The sequence below is a fragment of the Salmo salar genome, chromosome ssa01 (genome assembly GCF_905237065.1).
Source record: "Salmo salar chromosome ssa01, Ssal_v3.1, whole genome shotgun sequence".
Taxonomy (NCBI): domain Eukaryota; kingdom Metazoa; phylum Chordata; class Actinopteri; order Salmoniformes; family Salmonidae; genus Salmo; species Salmo salar.
Genome location: NC_059442.1, coordinates 89,413,925 through 89,428,422, shown reverse-complemented (window position 1 = coordinate 89,428,422; position 14,498 = coordinate 89,413,925). Strand labels below are relative to the sequence as shown.

The 14,498-nt window shown below is 40.4% G+C and overlaps 1 protein-coding gene across 1 annotated transcript; it reads left to right on the top strand.

Moving 5' to 3' along the window:
* Positions 1-3,849: 3,849 nt before the first annotated feature.
* Positions 3,850-10,785, top strand: LOC123726771 (uncharacterized). Its single transcript, XM_045694769.1, has 6 exons — positions 3,850-4,372; positions 8,406-8,472; positions 8,632-8,733; positions 9,601-9,692; positions 9,800-9,895; positions 10,025-10,785. Exons 1-6 carry the CDS (start codon positions 4,308-4,310, stop codon positions 10,323-10,325), a joined length of 723 nt encoding a protein of 240 aa, XP_045550725.1. The 5' UTR covers positions 3,850-4,307; the 3' UTR covers positions 10,326-10,785.
* Positions 10,786-14,498: the final 3,713 nt, after the last annotated feature.

Genomic DNA, 14,498 nt, shown 5'->3' with positions numbered 1-14,498 from the left:
AACTAAATGCATGCTCTTCAACCGATCGCTGCCCGCATCTGCCCATGTAACACTATAGAACAACTACTTCAAGATCTCAGAGCGAGTGACGTCACCGATTGAAACGCTATTAGCGCGCACCACCGCTAACTAGCTAGCCATTTCACATCGGTTACACCCTCCTAGCATCACTACTCTGGACGGCTCTGACTTAGAATATGTGGACAACTACAAATACCTAGGTGTCTGGTTAGACTGTAAACTCTCCTTCTAGACTCATATTAAGCATCTCCAATCCAAAATGAAATCTAGAATCAGCTTCCTATTTCGCAACAAAGCATCCTTCACTCATGCTGCCAAACATACCCTCCTAAAACTGACTATCCTACCGATTCTTGACTTCGGCGATGTCATTTACAAAATAGCTTCCAACACTCTACTCAGCAAATTGGATGCAGCCTATCACAGTGCCATTCGTTTCGTCACCAAAGCCCCATATACTACCCACCACTGCAACCTGTATGCTCTCATTGGCTGGCCCTCGCTTCATATTCGTCGCCAAACCCACTGGCTCCAGGTCATCTATAAGTCCTTGGTAGGTAAAGCCCCGCCTTATCTCAGCTCACTGGTCACCATAGCAGCACCCACTTGTAGCACACGCTCCAGCAGGTATATTTCACTGGTCACCCCCAAAGCCAATTCCTCCTTTGGCCGCCTTTCCTGCCAGTCTCTGCTGCCAATGACTGGAACAAATTGCAAAAATCACTGAAGCTGGAGACTTATATCTCCCTCACTATCTTTAAGTATCAGCTATCAGAGCAGCTTACAGATCATTGCACATGTACTTAGCCCATCTGTAAATAGCCCATCCAACTACCTCATCCCCATATTTTTATTTATTTTTATATATATATATATATATATATATATATATATATATATATATGTGTGTGTTTTTGCTCCTTTGCACCACAGTATCTCTACTTGCACATTCATCTTCTGCACATCTCACTCCAGTGTTTATTTGCGAAATTGTAATTATTTCGCCACTACGGCCTATTTATTGCCTTATACCTCCCTAATCTTACTTCATTTGCACACACTGTATATATACTTTTGTATTGTGTTATTGACTGTACGTTTTTTTGTTCCATGTGTAACTCTGTGTTGTTGTTTGTGTCACACTGCTTTGCTTTATCTTGGCCAGGTCGCAGTTGTAAATGAGAACTTGTTCTCAACTGGTTTACCTGGTTGAATAAAGGTGAAATAAAAAAATACAAAAATACTGTATGTGGGAATGTCTTATGTCCGTCCTACATGTAGTGTTGGTACATGGAATATTCCTCAACTGCATATCATAAATTGCTATTGCAAATAGGAGTATTATGTTCAACAACTGACATTTTCAGATATTATTTTGACAAACACACTTTGGTGCTTACAATTCATTCTCTACTGTCATAGATTTGGTGGGCACTGTCATCTGTGATCTTTGTGATATGACTATCTTTAAGCACGTGCTGATGAAACTGTCACTTAATATTTTTTTCTTAAAGTCTACAAACGCTCTACATTTATTCACTCTGTGATAGGGTTGGATCCTATATGCTACTTTTATTATTGTCCTGTAAATGGTTCAGTGCCTATAATTTAGGCTGTGTGTAGAATGGGGCATAAAGGAAATTACCTCTACTAATAAATTACTACTAGATTATAGTGATAAGGAAAACAGCATACAAATTTGGCTTGTGTATTCATTTGCCTATAACTAATCAGAATTCCATTATGTTTACATAAAAAAGAGAATACTTCAAAATGAGAAGCTCCTGCCATGGAAAAGACGACTGGGCGGACATAAAGTGGAAAGGAGGGGAAATAACTCACAACATGCAGCAGGACACCTATGGGGTCTTTGTAATGCAGATTTGATAGTTATATTTTCAATAATGAATGGTTAGCTGTTATGTGACAATTCGGTCAAAAACTCTATTTTATTTTTTGGTGTAGATGGCCAAAGAAGTTGCACAGAACTTCCCCAACATCCCCTCCCAAATTGATATGGAACCTTCAAAAACACATGGAGCAACTGCGAAAAGAAATGGCTGAGGATATACTAAAAATGTCTGGTATGTAATGACATTTAATTCAAAGTAAATGTAAACTCTTTATTTTTATGTAGTTGTGTCGGACAGCTATATGTTCAGTTCATGCCCATGATTTCAGAGTTCAACAAAGCCAACAACTGCTTCATGTGTGCCACTGATAAAGAACCTGGATGCGGCCCAAAGACTGACTGGGTTAGTAACTTTATTTAACATGTTTATAATCTTTTGATAACAGTGACGGTATGTAAGACAATATAACACAATGGATGGCTAATTCGTCATTCGTCATACTGCATTGATATTTGATATTATTTATAACGTGTTACACTTTGTTTTGTTTTGATTGAATGTTTTGCATGCCAACGGTGGTTCCATATGCTGTGCCTAGGAATGAAGACAAAAGAGTTCAACAGAGTGAAGAACACTAACTGGAAGTGCTGTCTTTGTTGTTGAAAATGTATGCTATACCCCATCCACACTGAAGAGTCTCTGAAATGTACATCAACCAGGGATATAGAGAAAGTTAACACTGTGAAATGTTTTGTACTTAATTGAAGTAAAGTGTCTGTTGACATGTTGGAAAAGATTAAAGGTCTACAATTTCTGTTTAATTTGTCAATATTACATTTTTATTCATTGATTTACTGGCCACCATTACTGTGGTTACATGTTCTGTATATGTATTGACCAGCAAACCCACTGCAGCCTACCTCACTAGCTCACTCTCCATCCCTGCTTTGGACAATTAATAGCATGACTCTCGTACTTTACCCTTTTCCTTTATGGTTGATTATTAACGATGAAAGGAGATATTATCTGTCTCTCTCCTGTCTATCTCTCACTGTTAAATACTGTGAAAAAAACAGGGAAAATAAGTACTTAGAACTACCAATTATTGTAGAATAATATTAAAGAAAAGGATAAACACAACACTGGACTGAACCCCCTAATTGTCAAACTAATAATAAGGTTATGCAATATGGGTGTAAATCCACTGCATGCTTCTTAGGTGTGTAATTGACATGACCAAGGAGTTATTGCAAATTTGAAACTATGAAAAATGTACGTTACACCACGTGATTTTACAGTACACAAACAAGAGTGTGCAATATAGAAGGGTAGTCAGTGGATATTAAGTCACATGACCACGGAGCTATTGAAATTCTACATTTAGAAAAATTCATGTAAAACCATATGAGATGAAAATGGACAAACTAAAGGGTGTGCAATGTGTAGGCCCACTGAGTGGACATTCTGAACCTTGTTTGAAGTCACTAGGTGACATGACCAAGGAGCTATTGAAATTCTACATTTCAAAAAATTAATTTAAAAACGTGTGAGTTGAAAATGGACAAACTAAAGGGTGTGCAATGTGTCGGCCCACTGAGTGGACATTCTGAACCTTGTTTGAAGTCACTAGGTCACCGCCAAGTCTAAGGGTAGAGCTCGAAAAAATTCAAGCTCCTTGGGTGCTGCCATAGAGTTACATTAGAAGTGCCCATCCAAGTAGGCTCAAGGTCATTGGCCACAGATAAAATGACATCAAATCACGTTATATCTACAGTAGCTTTAATTGGAATGATCATGTCAACATCATACTTTCAAAATCTTAGCTAGCAGTCATCATCATGAATGAAGTTGACAATCTACTGGCAAATCCTTTTTAATCCTTGTCATATGAAGAGAAATAACGAAAATAAATTATAGATGAAATGTATCGGTGCTCATTGGACATAAATATTACACAACAAGTTTGAAATCGCAAATTCATCAATGAGTGGTTTGGAAGGAATCAGTGGCTAACTGCAAGCATTGCAAATCAATCATTAGCCTGCTATTCGGTGGAGTGGCTGTGTGGTCCCAAGTCTAAGATTAAGGTTCTCTTTTCCTAGTTTCAAGTTATAAACATTTAACATTGGCCATGCTGTCAATGAAGCATGATTTGTGCTGCGCTCAAAACAACTGTTAACTCAGAACTGCAAAATCTGACTTTAGTGAGTTCAAGACAACTGGGAACTCAGGAAAAACGAGCTACGACTGGGAAAATACATTTTGAACTTTCATCCAACTTGAAATTGTAAATCGGGAACTCTGGCCTCTTTCTAGAGCTACAACCTGAAGATCACTGACGTCATCATGATTGGACCTTTTTTTTCCTCAGTTCCCGGTTGTGTTGAAAGCACAATAAATCCAGAGAATGCCAGACTTTGATGACAAAGTTTGATGACAAAATTTGCCCACGAAGGACCGCCGCGCCACCTTCCTGTTCAACTGAGCACAGCACAACTGTGAGTCCAAACATGTCTTGTATGCTGCTGCATAAATTATGTAATATGCCAGGAAGATATGTATACTGTAGCTAAGAAAGTAATACTAAATGCAGTAGTGTAAAGTACTTAAGTAAAAATACTTTAAAGTACTACTTAAGTCGTTTTTTAGGGTATCTGTACTTTACTTTACTATTTATATTTTTGACAACTTTAACTTTTACTTCACTACATTCCTAAAGAAAAATTGACTTTTTACTCCATACATTTTCCCTGACACCCAAAAGTACTCGTTTCATTTTGAATGATTAGCAGGAAAGGAAAATTGTCTAATTCACGCACTTATCAAGAGAACATCCCTGGTCATCCCTACTGCCTCTGATCTGGTGGACTCACTAAACACACACTTTGTCTATAAATTATGTCTGAGTGTTGGATAATGTGTTAAATAATGAATAAACAAAGTGTTGGAGAAAAAAGTAAAAGTGCAATATGTGCCATGTAAAAAAGCTAACATTTAAGTTCCTTGTTCAGAACATGAGAACATATGAAAGCTGGTGGTTCCTTTTAACATGAGTCTTCAATATTCCCAGGTAAGAAGTTTCAGGTTGTAGTTATTATAGGAATATTTCTCTCTTTAGTATTGCCAATGTAACAGTATAGCTTCCGTCCCTCTCCTCGCCCCTACCTGGGCTCGAACCAGGGACACATCGACAACAGCCACCCTCGAAGCATCGTTACCCATCGCTCCACAAAAGCCGCGGCCCTTGCAGAACAAGGGGAACAACTACTTCAAGGTCTCAGAGCGAGTGACGTCACAGATTGAAACGCTATTAGCGCGCACCCCGCTAACTAGCTAGCCATTTCACATCGGTTACAACAGCCTAATCTCGGGAGTTGATAGGCTTGAAGTCATAAACAGCTAAATGCTTGAAGCACAGCGAAGAGCAGCTGGCAAATGCACGAAAGTGCTGTTTGAATGAATGTTTATGAGCCTGCTGCTGCCTACCATCGCTCAGTCAGACTGCTTTATCAAATATCAAATCATAGACTTAATTATAACATAATAACACACAGAAATATGAGCCTTTGGTCATTAATATGGTCAAATCCGGAAACTATCATTTCAAAATCAAAACGTTTATTCTTTCAGTGAAATACGGAACCGTTCCGTATTTTATCTAACGGGTGGCATCCCTAAGTCTAAATATTCCTGTTACATTGCACAACCTTCAATGTTATGTCATAATTATGTTCAATTCTGGCAAATTAATTACGCTATTTGTTAGGAAGAAATGGTCTTCACACAGTTCGCAACGAGCCTGGCGGCCCAAACTGCTGCATATACCCTGACTCTGCTTGCACGGAACACAAGAGAAGTGACACAATTTTCCTAGTTAAAAGAAATTCATGTTAGAAGGCAATATTAACTAAATATGCAGATTTAAAAATATATACTTGTGTATTGATTTTAAAGAAAGGCATTGATGTTTATGGTTAGGTACACATTGGTGCAACGACAGTGCTTTTTTTGCGAATGCGTTTGTTAAATCATCACCCGTTTGGCGAAGTAGGCTGTGATTCGATGAGAAATTAACAGGCACCGCATCGATTATATGCAACGCAGGACAAGCTAGTTAAACTAGTAATATCATCAACCATGTGTGACTATGTTAAGATTGATAGCTAGCAACTTACCTTGGCTTCTTGCTGCACTCGCGAAACAGGTAGTCAGCCTGCCACGCAGTCTCCTCGCGGAGCGCAATGTAATTGGCCACAATCAAGTGTCCAAAAATGCCGATTGTCTAGTCAGAAGTTTACATACACCTTAGCCAAATACATTTAAACTCCGTTTTTCACAATTCCTGACATTTAATCCAAGTAAAAATTCCCTGTTTTCGGTCAGTTAGGATCACCACTTTATGTTATGAATGTGAAATGTCAGAATAATAGTAGAGAGAATGATTTATTTCAGCTTTTATTTCTTTCAGTACATTCCCAGTGGGTCAGAAGTTTACATGCACTCAATTAGTATTTGGTAGCATTGCATTTAAATTGTTTAACTTGGGTCAAATGTTTCGGGTAGCCTTCCACAAGCTTCCCACAATAAGTTGGGTGAATTTTGGCCCATTCCTCCTGGCAGAGCTGGTGTAACTGAGTCAGGTTTGTAGGCCTCCTTGCTCGCGCACACTTTTTAAGTTCTGCCCACAAATGTTCTATTGCATTGAGGTCAGGGCTTTGTGATGGCCACTCCAATACCTTAACTTTGTTGTCCTTAAGCCATTTTGCCACAACTTTGCTTGGGGTCATTGTCCATTTGGAAGACCCATTTGCGACCAAGCTTTAACTTCCTGACTGATGTCTTGAGATGTTGCTTCAATATATCCACATAGTTTAATTTTCCTACTTCATGATGCCATCTGTTTTGTGAAGTGCACCATTCCCTCCTGCAGCAAAGCACCCCCACAACATGATGCTGCCACCCCTGTGCTTCACGTTTGGGATGGTGTTCTTTGGCTTGCAAGCCTCCCCCTTTTTCCTCCAAACATAATAATGGTCATTATGGCCAAACAGTTCTATTTTTGTTTCATCAGACCGTAGGACATTTCTCCAAAAAGTCCCCATGTGCAGTTGCAAACCGTAGTCTGGCTTTTTTATGGCGGTTTTGGAGCAGTGGCTTCTTCCTTGCTGAGGAGCCTTTCAGGTTATGTCAATATAGGACTTGTTTTACTGTGGATATAGATACTTTTGTACCTGTTTCCTCCAGCATCTTCACAAGGTCCTTTGCTGGTGTTCTGGGATTGATTTGCACTTTTCGCACCAAAGTGCATTTATCTCTAGGAGACAGAACACACCTCCTTCCTGAGTGGTAGACAGCTGCATGGTCCCATGGTGTTTATACTTGCATACTATTGTTTGTAGAGATGAGTGTGGTACCTTCAGGTGTTTTGAAATTGCTCCCAAGGATGAACCAGACTAAATCAGCCAAGACCTCAAGAAAAAAATTGTAGACCTCCACAAGTCTGGAGGTCTACAATTTTTTTCTTGAGGTCTTGGCTGATTTATTTTGATTTTCCCATGATGTCAAGCAAAGAGGCACTGAGTTTGAAGGTAGGCCTTGAAATACATCCACAGGTACACATTACATTTTAGTCATTTAGCAGACACTCTTATCCAGAGCGATTTACAGTAGTGAATGCTTACATTTCATACATTTTTCATTCATACATTCTCCGTACTGGCCCCCCGTGGGAATCAAACCCACAACCCTGGCGTTGCAAACACCATGCTCTACCAACTGAGCCACACGGTACACCTCCAATTTACTCAAATGATGTCAATTAGCCTATCAGAATTTTCTAAAGCCATGACATCATTTTCTGGAATTTTCCAAGCTGTTTAAAGGCACAGTCAACTTAGTGTATGTAAACTTCTGACCCACTGGAATTGTGATACAGTGAATTATAAGTGAAATAATCTGTCTGTAAACAATTGTTGGAAAATTACTTGTGTCATGCGCAAAGTAGATGTCCTAACCGACTTGCCAAAACTATAGTTTGTTAACAAGAAATTTGTGGAGTGGTTGAAAAACAAGTTTTAATGACTCCAACCTAAGTGTAAGTAAACTTCCGACTTCAACTGTACTTGGGTGCACTTTGATTTTCCATTGTTTTTCATCTGTGTGTCGAAGAACCCCATTTCCTTTGATCTCAGCCTATGAGACTTGGAAAGCCCCGTTCCGTTTACAAAAATTGTATTCATACTGTTTAAGTGCATTATTCACGGCTTCCTGTGAGGTCTGGTCCACCACCCAAGCCTCGACGACGTTAGAATGAGTTCTCTGTGGATTCAAGTGTCTTCTGAAATGTCCTCTACTTGTGGTGTTATGTCAGAGATTCTGGGGAAATTAAGAAGAAGATAAATTAATGTTGTCTATTTTTACATGTTGGATGCATCCATGACGCAAAACATATACCTTTTTTTACATGCAAACCTGATTTGGGAATCACAAGGCTTTTTATAACGTGGGGATGTTTTGTTCTCATTCTTCCAGGTTGCCTATGTTGTTCCTGTCAGAGTGTGTGCTCGTCTACGTGACTCCAGATCAGTCATCCAAGCAGGTGAACTGGGCCTCAGACACTTTCCACACAGCCATGTTCATCAACTATGAGCAAGTAAATGAGCAAGATCAGACTCTGAATTATGGCTAGATGGAATCAGCAGAGGCAGTCTGTCTGAATTGCTGCACGTCTAGGCTAATGGTTTCCATCTCTGTCTAGGTGAGCATGATGGATCGTTTTGGCCAGGTGATGATTGAGAATCTGCAGCGTCGTCAGTGTAACCTGGCAGGAGTGGGGGGGTGTCAGTCACTGGAGTCCCAGGTACAGTACCCTCAGCCCTCTAGCAACTATACAACAACCTTACAACAACACATCAAAACACCTTTTTGTTAGATCTGAAGGGAAGTTACAGATAAATATAAGGGAAGCGCTGATAATGGGGCATGGTTAGATAAGGTACACATTGTGACGCAAATGCTGTCTATACGTGCTGAGTGGGTGCCTTCCAGGCCTGTATAGAGGAACACTTGTGATTAGGAGATCCCAAATCTGTGTTTACCGCAGCTGTGTCAGTCTCCTGATCTCTCTGTCTGAAACCAAACCACGGTCTCAGGGCCAAAGACTTAGGAAGTCACTAGGTCAAAAGTTTTGCTTGCTTTAGAAAGTTTACATTTTAGTCATTTAGCAGACGCGCTTATCCAGAACAACTTACAGGAGTATTTAGGGTTAGGTGCCTTGATCAAGGGCACATCGCCAGATTTTTCACGTAGGCGATTCGAACCAGCGACCTTTCGGTTACTGGCCCAATGCTCTTAACCGCTCAGCTACCTGACTCTCTAGTTTTTCACTCATTATGATCCGTTGCTTGGAAATATTAAATATTGAAACTTGATCAAATGTCACCCCAAACACTGAACCAGAATCTGGTCCTTACAGGAGACGTTGATATGGCAAATCTCCTTTAAGCCCAGGAAGCAGCCATTGAATCTGCCATTCACCAGCTTTTCAAGCTAAATAATGTCAAAACATGTTCATTACTCACCAAATATGGAGTTTTGATTAGCAACTATCGTCATTTACTGCCGTCACAGCCGGTATGAGTACTAAATCATGACAATTAAATGACAAATCCCAAGTGTTGATTTTGTGCAAGACATTCCCTGAAGTGGAACATGTTTGCATTAGTAGAAAGAGCACTTCCTAAAGACGGGCTGGGAGAATGTAGATGATCTGGATATGATGACTGTGTACAGTGTTATACCTCAGGATGACGTGGCAAGGTAAGACACAGTCTGTTACATACAGTAGGCAAATGGTACATCTCATGTTATTCCTCCGTTTTCACGTTCTTTAGCTCTGATAAGTTTCTCCACCCTTGTTTATACAGAATAGAGCATCTGGAGTTTCTGGATGAAAAGGAACTTCTGCAGCAGCTTCTCCAACACTCAGTATCTGCTGCGCCACCAAGGACAAGTTCAAGCAGGTACATATGGGTTAGATTAGTCACATACACATTATTTGTAAGTCTGTACATTTGGATACAGCACATTGTTTTATTTCTATCGCTGTTCATGACAAGATGACCAATGACACTATTGTCTGCTTGTTCCAGGACTCTCACAAGTTGCTTTCTGAACCTGGACTGTCTTGTCTTAAGCCTGTTTCTCTGTGCCATGATCAACACTATCAAGAGAGGAGAGAAAAAACCCATCAACACCTTCACATCAGACTCAAGTCTTGTCTGTCTGTCTGCTCTGTGGGAAATGCATGGCATCAGCAGAATTCTACTGAATGTGTTTCCGTTGCATCCCATAAGAGCAACCACTGTCTCCCAACATGCTTTTGTGAAAGAGAAGGGATGTTTCCGCTGGAAGTGTGATACAGTGCATTCGGAAAGTATTCAGACCACTTGACTTTTTCCACATTTTGTTACTGTCACGACTTCCGCCGAAGTCGGTTCCTCTCCTTGTTCGGGCGGCGTTCGGCGGTCGACATTACCGGTCTTCTAGCCATCGCCGATCCACCTTCCATTTTCCATTTGTTTTGTCTTGTTTTCCCACACACCCGGTTTACATTTCCCTCATTACTTGTCGTGTATTTAACCCTCTGTTCCCCCCATGTCTGTGTGTGAAATTGTTTATTGTTGAGGTTGGCACGCTTCCGGCTGGTTTGCGCCGGGTTTTGTTTTATACCCGTACTTTGTACTTGGGTTTTTGTACTTTGTGCTGCCTCACTTGTTCGTTGGGCATTTTTTTTGCGACGCGGTTGCGTTCTGTGCAAATTATTGTCTAAGTAAAGTGCTTTGTCCACTCATCTCTGCTCTCCTGCGCCTGACTTCTATGCACCAGCTACACTCACCCCTCGACAGTTACGTTATAACCTTATTCTAAAATTGATTACATTCATTTTTTTCCTCATCAATCTACACACAATACCCCATAATGAAAAAGAAAAAAATGGTTTTTAGAAATGTTTTCAAATTTATTATTATTACTTATTTACATAAGTATTCAGACCCTTTGCTATGGACTTGAAATTGAGCTCAGGTGCATCCCATTGATCATCCTTGAGATGTTTTACAACTTGTGAGTCCACCTGTGGTAAATTCAATTGATTGGACATGATTTGGAAATGAACACACCTGTCTATTTAAGGTCCCACAGTTGACACCGCATGTCAGAGAAAAAAAACAAGTCATGAGGTCGAGCTCTGAGACCTCATGACTGGGTACCATTCCCCAGGCAAAGATCTGGGGAAGGGTACCAAAATAATTATACCGCATTGAAAGTCCCCTAGAACAATGGCCTCCGTCATTCTTAAATGTAAGTTTGGAACCACCAAGACTCTTCCTAGAGCCAAACTGAGCAATCGAGGGAGAAGGGCCTTGGTCAGGGAGGTGACCAAGAACATGATGGTCACTGACAGAGCTCCAGAGTTCCTTTGTGAAGATGGGAGAACCTTCCAGAAGGACATCCATTTCTGCGGCACTCCACCAATCAGGCCTTTATGGTAGAGTGGCCAGACTGAAGCCACTCCCCAGTAAAAAGCACTTGACAGCCCGCTTGGAGTTTGCCAAAAGGCACCTAAAGGACTCTGACCATGAGAAAGAAGATTCTCTGATCTGATGAAACCAAGATTGAACTCTTTGGCCAGAATGCCAAGTGTCACGTCTGGAGGAAACCGGGCACCATCCCTATGGTGAAGCATGGTGGTGGCAGCATCATGCTGTGGGGATGTTTTTCAGCGGCAGGGACTGGGAGACTAGTCAGGGTCGAGGGAAAGATAAGCATAGCAAAGTACAGAGAGATCATTGATGAAAACCTGCTCAAGACCTCAGACTTGGGAGAAGGTTCATCTTCCAACAAGACAACGCAATAGTGGCTTCGGGACAAGTGTCTGAATATCCTTGAGTGGCCCGGTCTTGAACCCGATCAAACATCTCTGAAGAAACCTGAAAATAGCTGTGCCTAACCTAACAGGGCTTGAGAGGATCTGCAGAGAAGAATGGGAGAAACTCCCCAAATACAGGTGTGCCAAGCTTGCAGCGTCATACCCAAGAAGACTCGAGGCTGTAATTGCTGCCAAAAGTGCTTCAACAAAGTACTGAGTAAAGGGTCTGGATACTTATGTAAATGTGATGTTTCAGTTTGGGGGGGGGGGGGAATAAATTAGCATATTTAAAAAAAACTGTTTTTGCTTTGTCATTATGTGGTATTGTGTGTAGATTGATGAGGGGGGAAAAACAATTAATACAATTTAGAATAAGGCTCTAATGTAACAAAATGTGGAAAAAGTCCAAGGGGTGTGAATACTTTCCGAATGCACAGTATGAATGACAAGACACTGATAGCTTAAGGACATAAGCCCTAGCCTTCATTTCATTTCATCCATCTGTCTGCTCTGCACTGTCTGTTTCTAATGTTCATTCAGACAACATAAAGCAGGTTTGCTGGATGTTGGAGAAAAGTCAAAGGAAGATTTATTTTTATTTGTCAAGTTTTTAATGTGCCATTGTGTTGTGAACTAAAATGTTTTGTTTATTTAGAAATGTATTGCTAAGACAGATATTTTCTTATGTATAGAAATTAGGAATGAATACTTTGGATGCACTTTAACGGATCTGTTTGATTCAATTGCTGGATTTGCAGTAGCAATAGATACATTTGCATGTAACTAGGATTCTTGTCTGGAAGAAATAAGCAGGGCATTTTCACTCAGCAGAGCGATTTCAAGTCCTCGGAAGTGATACAACAGTACCAATGACATGACAATGCAGGTCTATGGCGGTTGAATAAAGCTGTTTAATATTTGTGTATGGAAACCTGACCACCATCATGTGGTCAACAAACTGTACATTTGATACCCTGAAAGTCTAATGTCATTTCCACATGGATGACACATGGTAGTTAGAGGGCACAGAAAGGAAATGTTTGAGTTTCGCCTGTCGCCCTCTGTGAACTGTGTCCTGATGGTCAGACCTGTGTTTTTCCAGAGAAACATTAACCCAATATGACCTTGTGTACACTGAGGTAGAGATAGAGATAGCAGCACTAGAGCACTGAAGACATGGTAAGGCTAGAGAGATGTTTATAACACTGAATTACAGTGCCTAGTAAAAATCCACACCACTTGCACAGTCTTTGCATTATTTGGCTTATTTGAGCTGTTCTTGCCATAATATGGACTTGGTCTTTTACCAAATCAGGCTATCTTCTGTATACCACCCCTACCTTGTCACAACTGATTGGCTCAAACGCATTAAGAAGGAAAGAAATTCCACAAATTAACTTTTACCAAGGCACACCTGATAATAGAATTCCAGGTGACTTCATGAAGCTGGTTGAGAGAATGCCAAGAGTGTGCAAAGCTGTCATCAAGGCAACTTTGGCTACTTTGAATTATATAAAGTATATTTTGATTTGTTTAACACTTTTTTGGTTTCTACATGATTCCATATGTGTTATTTCATAGTTGTGATGTCTTCACTATTATTCTACAATGTAGAAAATAGTAAAAATAAAGAAAAACCCTTGAATTACTAGGTGTGTCCAAACTTTTGACTGGTACTGTATATTAATAAAAAAAGATATTCCGTTTTATTTTTTACAAGATTTCCCAAAAGTAGTGCACTGGGCCTTTACTAGTCCTGTATTAGCGGACCAATATAGCCATCTGTAGCACAGACAAACATTTTATAGGCACATCAGGTGCAGGAAATTAGGTGATCATTAGTCAGTGTCCCAGCTTACAGAGCTGTGAGGCTGCTGGTTTTGTTTGGTGGCCATGAGGCCTTTCGTTATGTTTTGAGTCTTTAGTTTGGGCATGCCTGTTTCTAGTTTTATTTTTTGTATATTTATTTTAGTCACCATCTGAACAAATAATAATCCTCTTGGCTGGCCGACCAAGAGGTCAAGAAGGAGCTGGCCCTGGACCCTGGTAAATTGGCTGTTTCCTGGGCACATGTGCATTCAACACAGTCCTCATACGCTGATATTTCACATTGATGCACACCTTAAATCAGGTTACAGACCAGTTAACTAAGCATAAGACCCCTAGACATAAAGTGCATCAACGTTAGGAGGATAGGTTTCATAACATGTCTAAACATCTGTGTTCCTCAAGGTTCTGTTTTAGGACCACTATTGTTTTCACTATACACTGTATATTCTACCTCTTGGTGATGTCATCCGGAAACACAATGTCTACTTTCAATGCTATGTGGACGACACACATCTGTACATTTCGATGAAACATGGTGAAGGCCCAAAATTCCTACCCTGGAAGCCTGTGTTTCACACATAAGGAAGTGGATGGTGGCAAATGTTTACGTTTAAACCCGGACAAAACATAGTTGCTAGTTCTAGGTACCAAGAAACAAAGGGATCTGCTTTTTGATCTGGCAATTCATCTTGATGGTTGTACAGTCGTCCTAAAGTGCATTCTGTGTGGTGCATATGTTGGATTTATCGAACGAATGGGTCAAACTGTATACGTAGATGGCCTGACAGAAATGGCAGCAGAATGTGAATGTTGAACTTTTGTTGCACACATATCCAGATGATGCAGCGTACTCTTTTGTGCAATGA

Coding starts and splice junctions, on each gene's coding strand:
- LOC123726771 (XM_045694769.1), top strand. CDS start 4,308: ATGACAAAATTTGCCCACGAAGGACCGCCGCGCCACCTTCCTGTTCAA. Junction 8,473..8,631: donor CAGATCAGTCATCCAAGCAG/GTGAACTGGGCC, acceptor ATCTCTGTCTAG/GTGAGCATGATGGATCGTTT. Junction 9,896..10,024: donor CCAAGGACAAGTTCAAGCAG/GTACATATGGGT, acceptor TGCTTGTTCCAG/GACTCTCACAAGTTGCTTTC.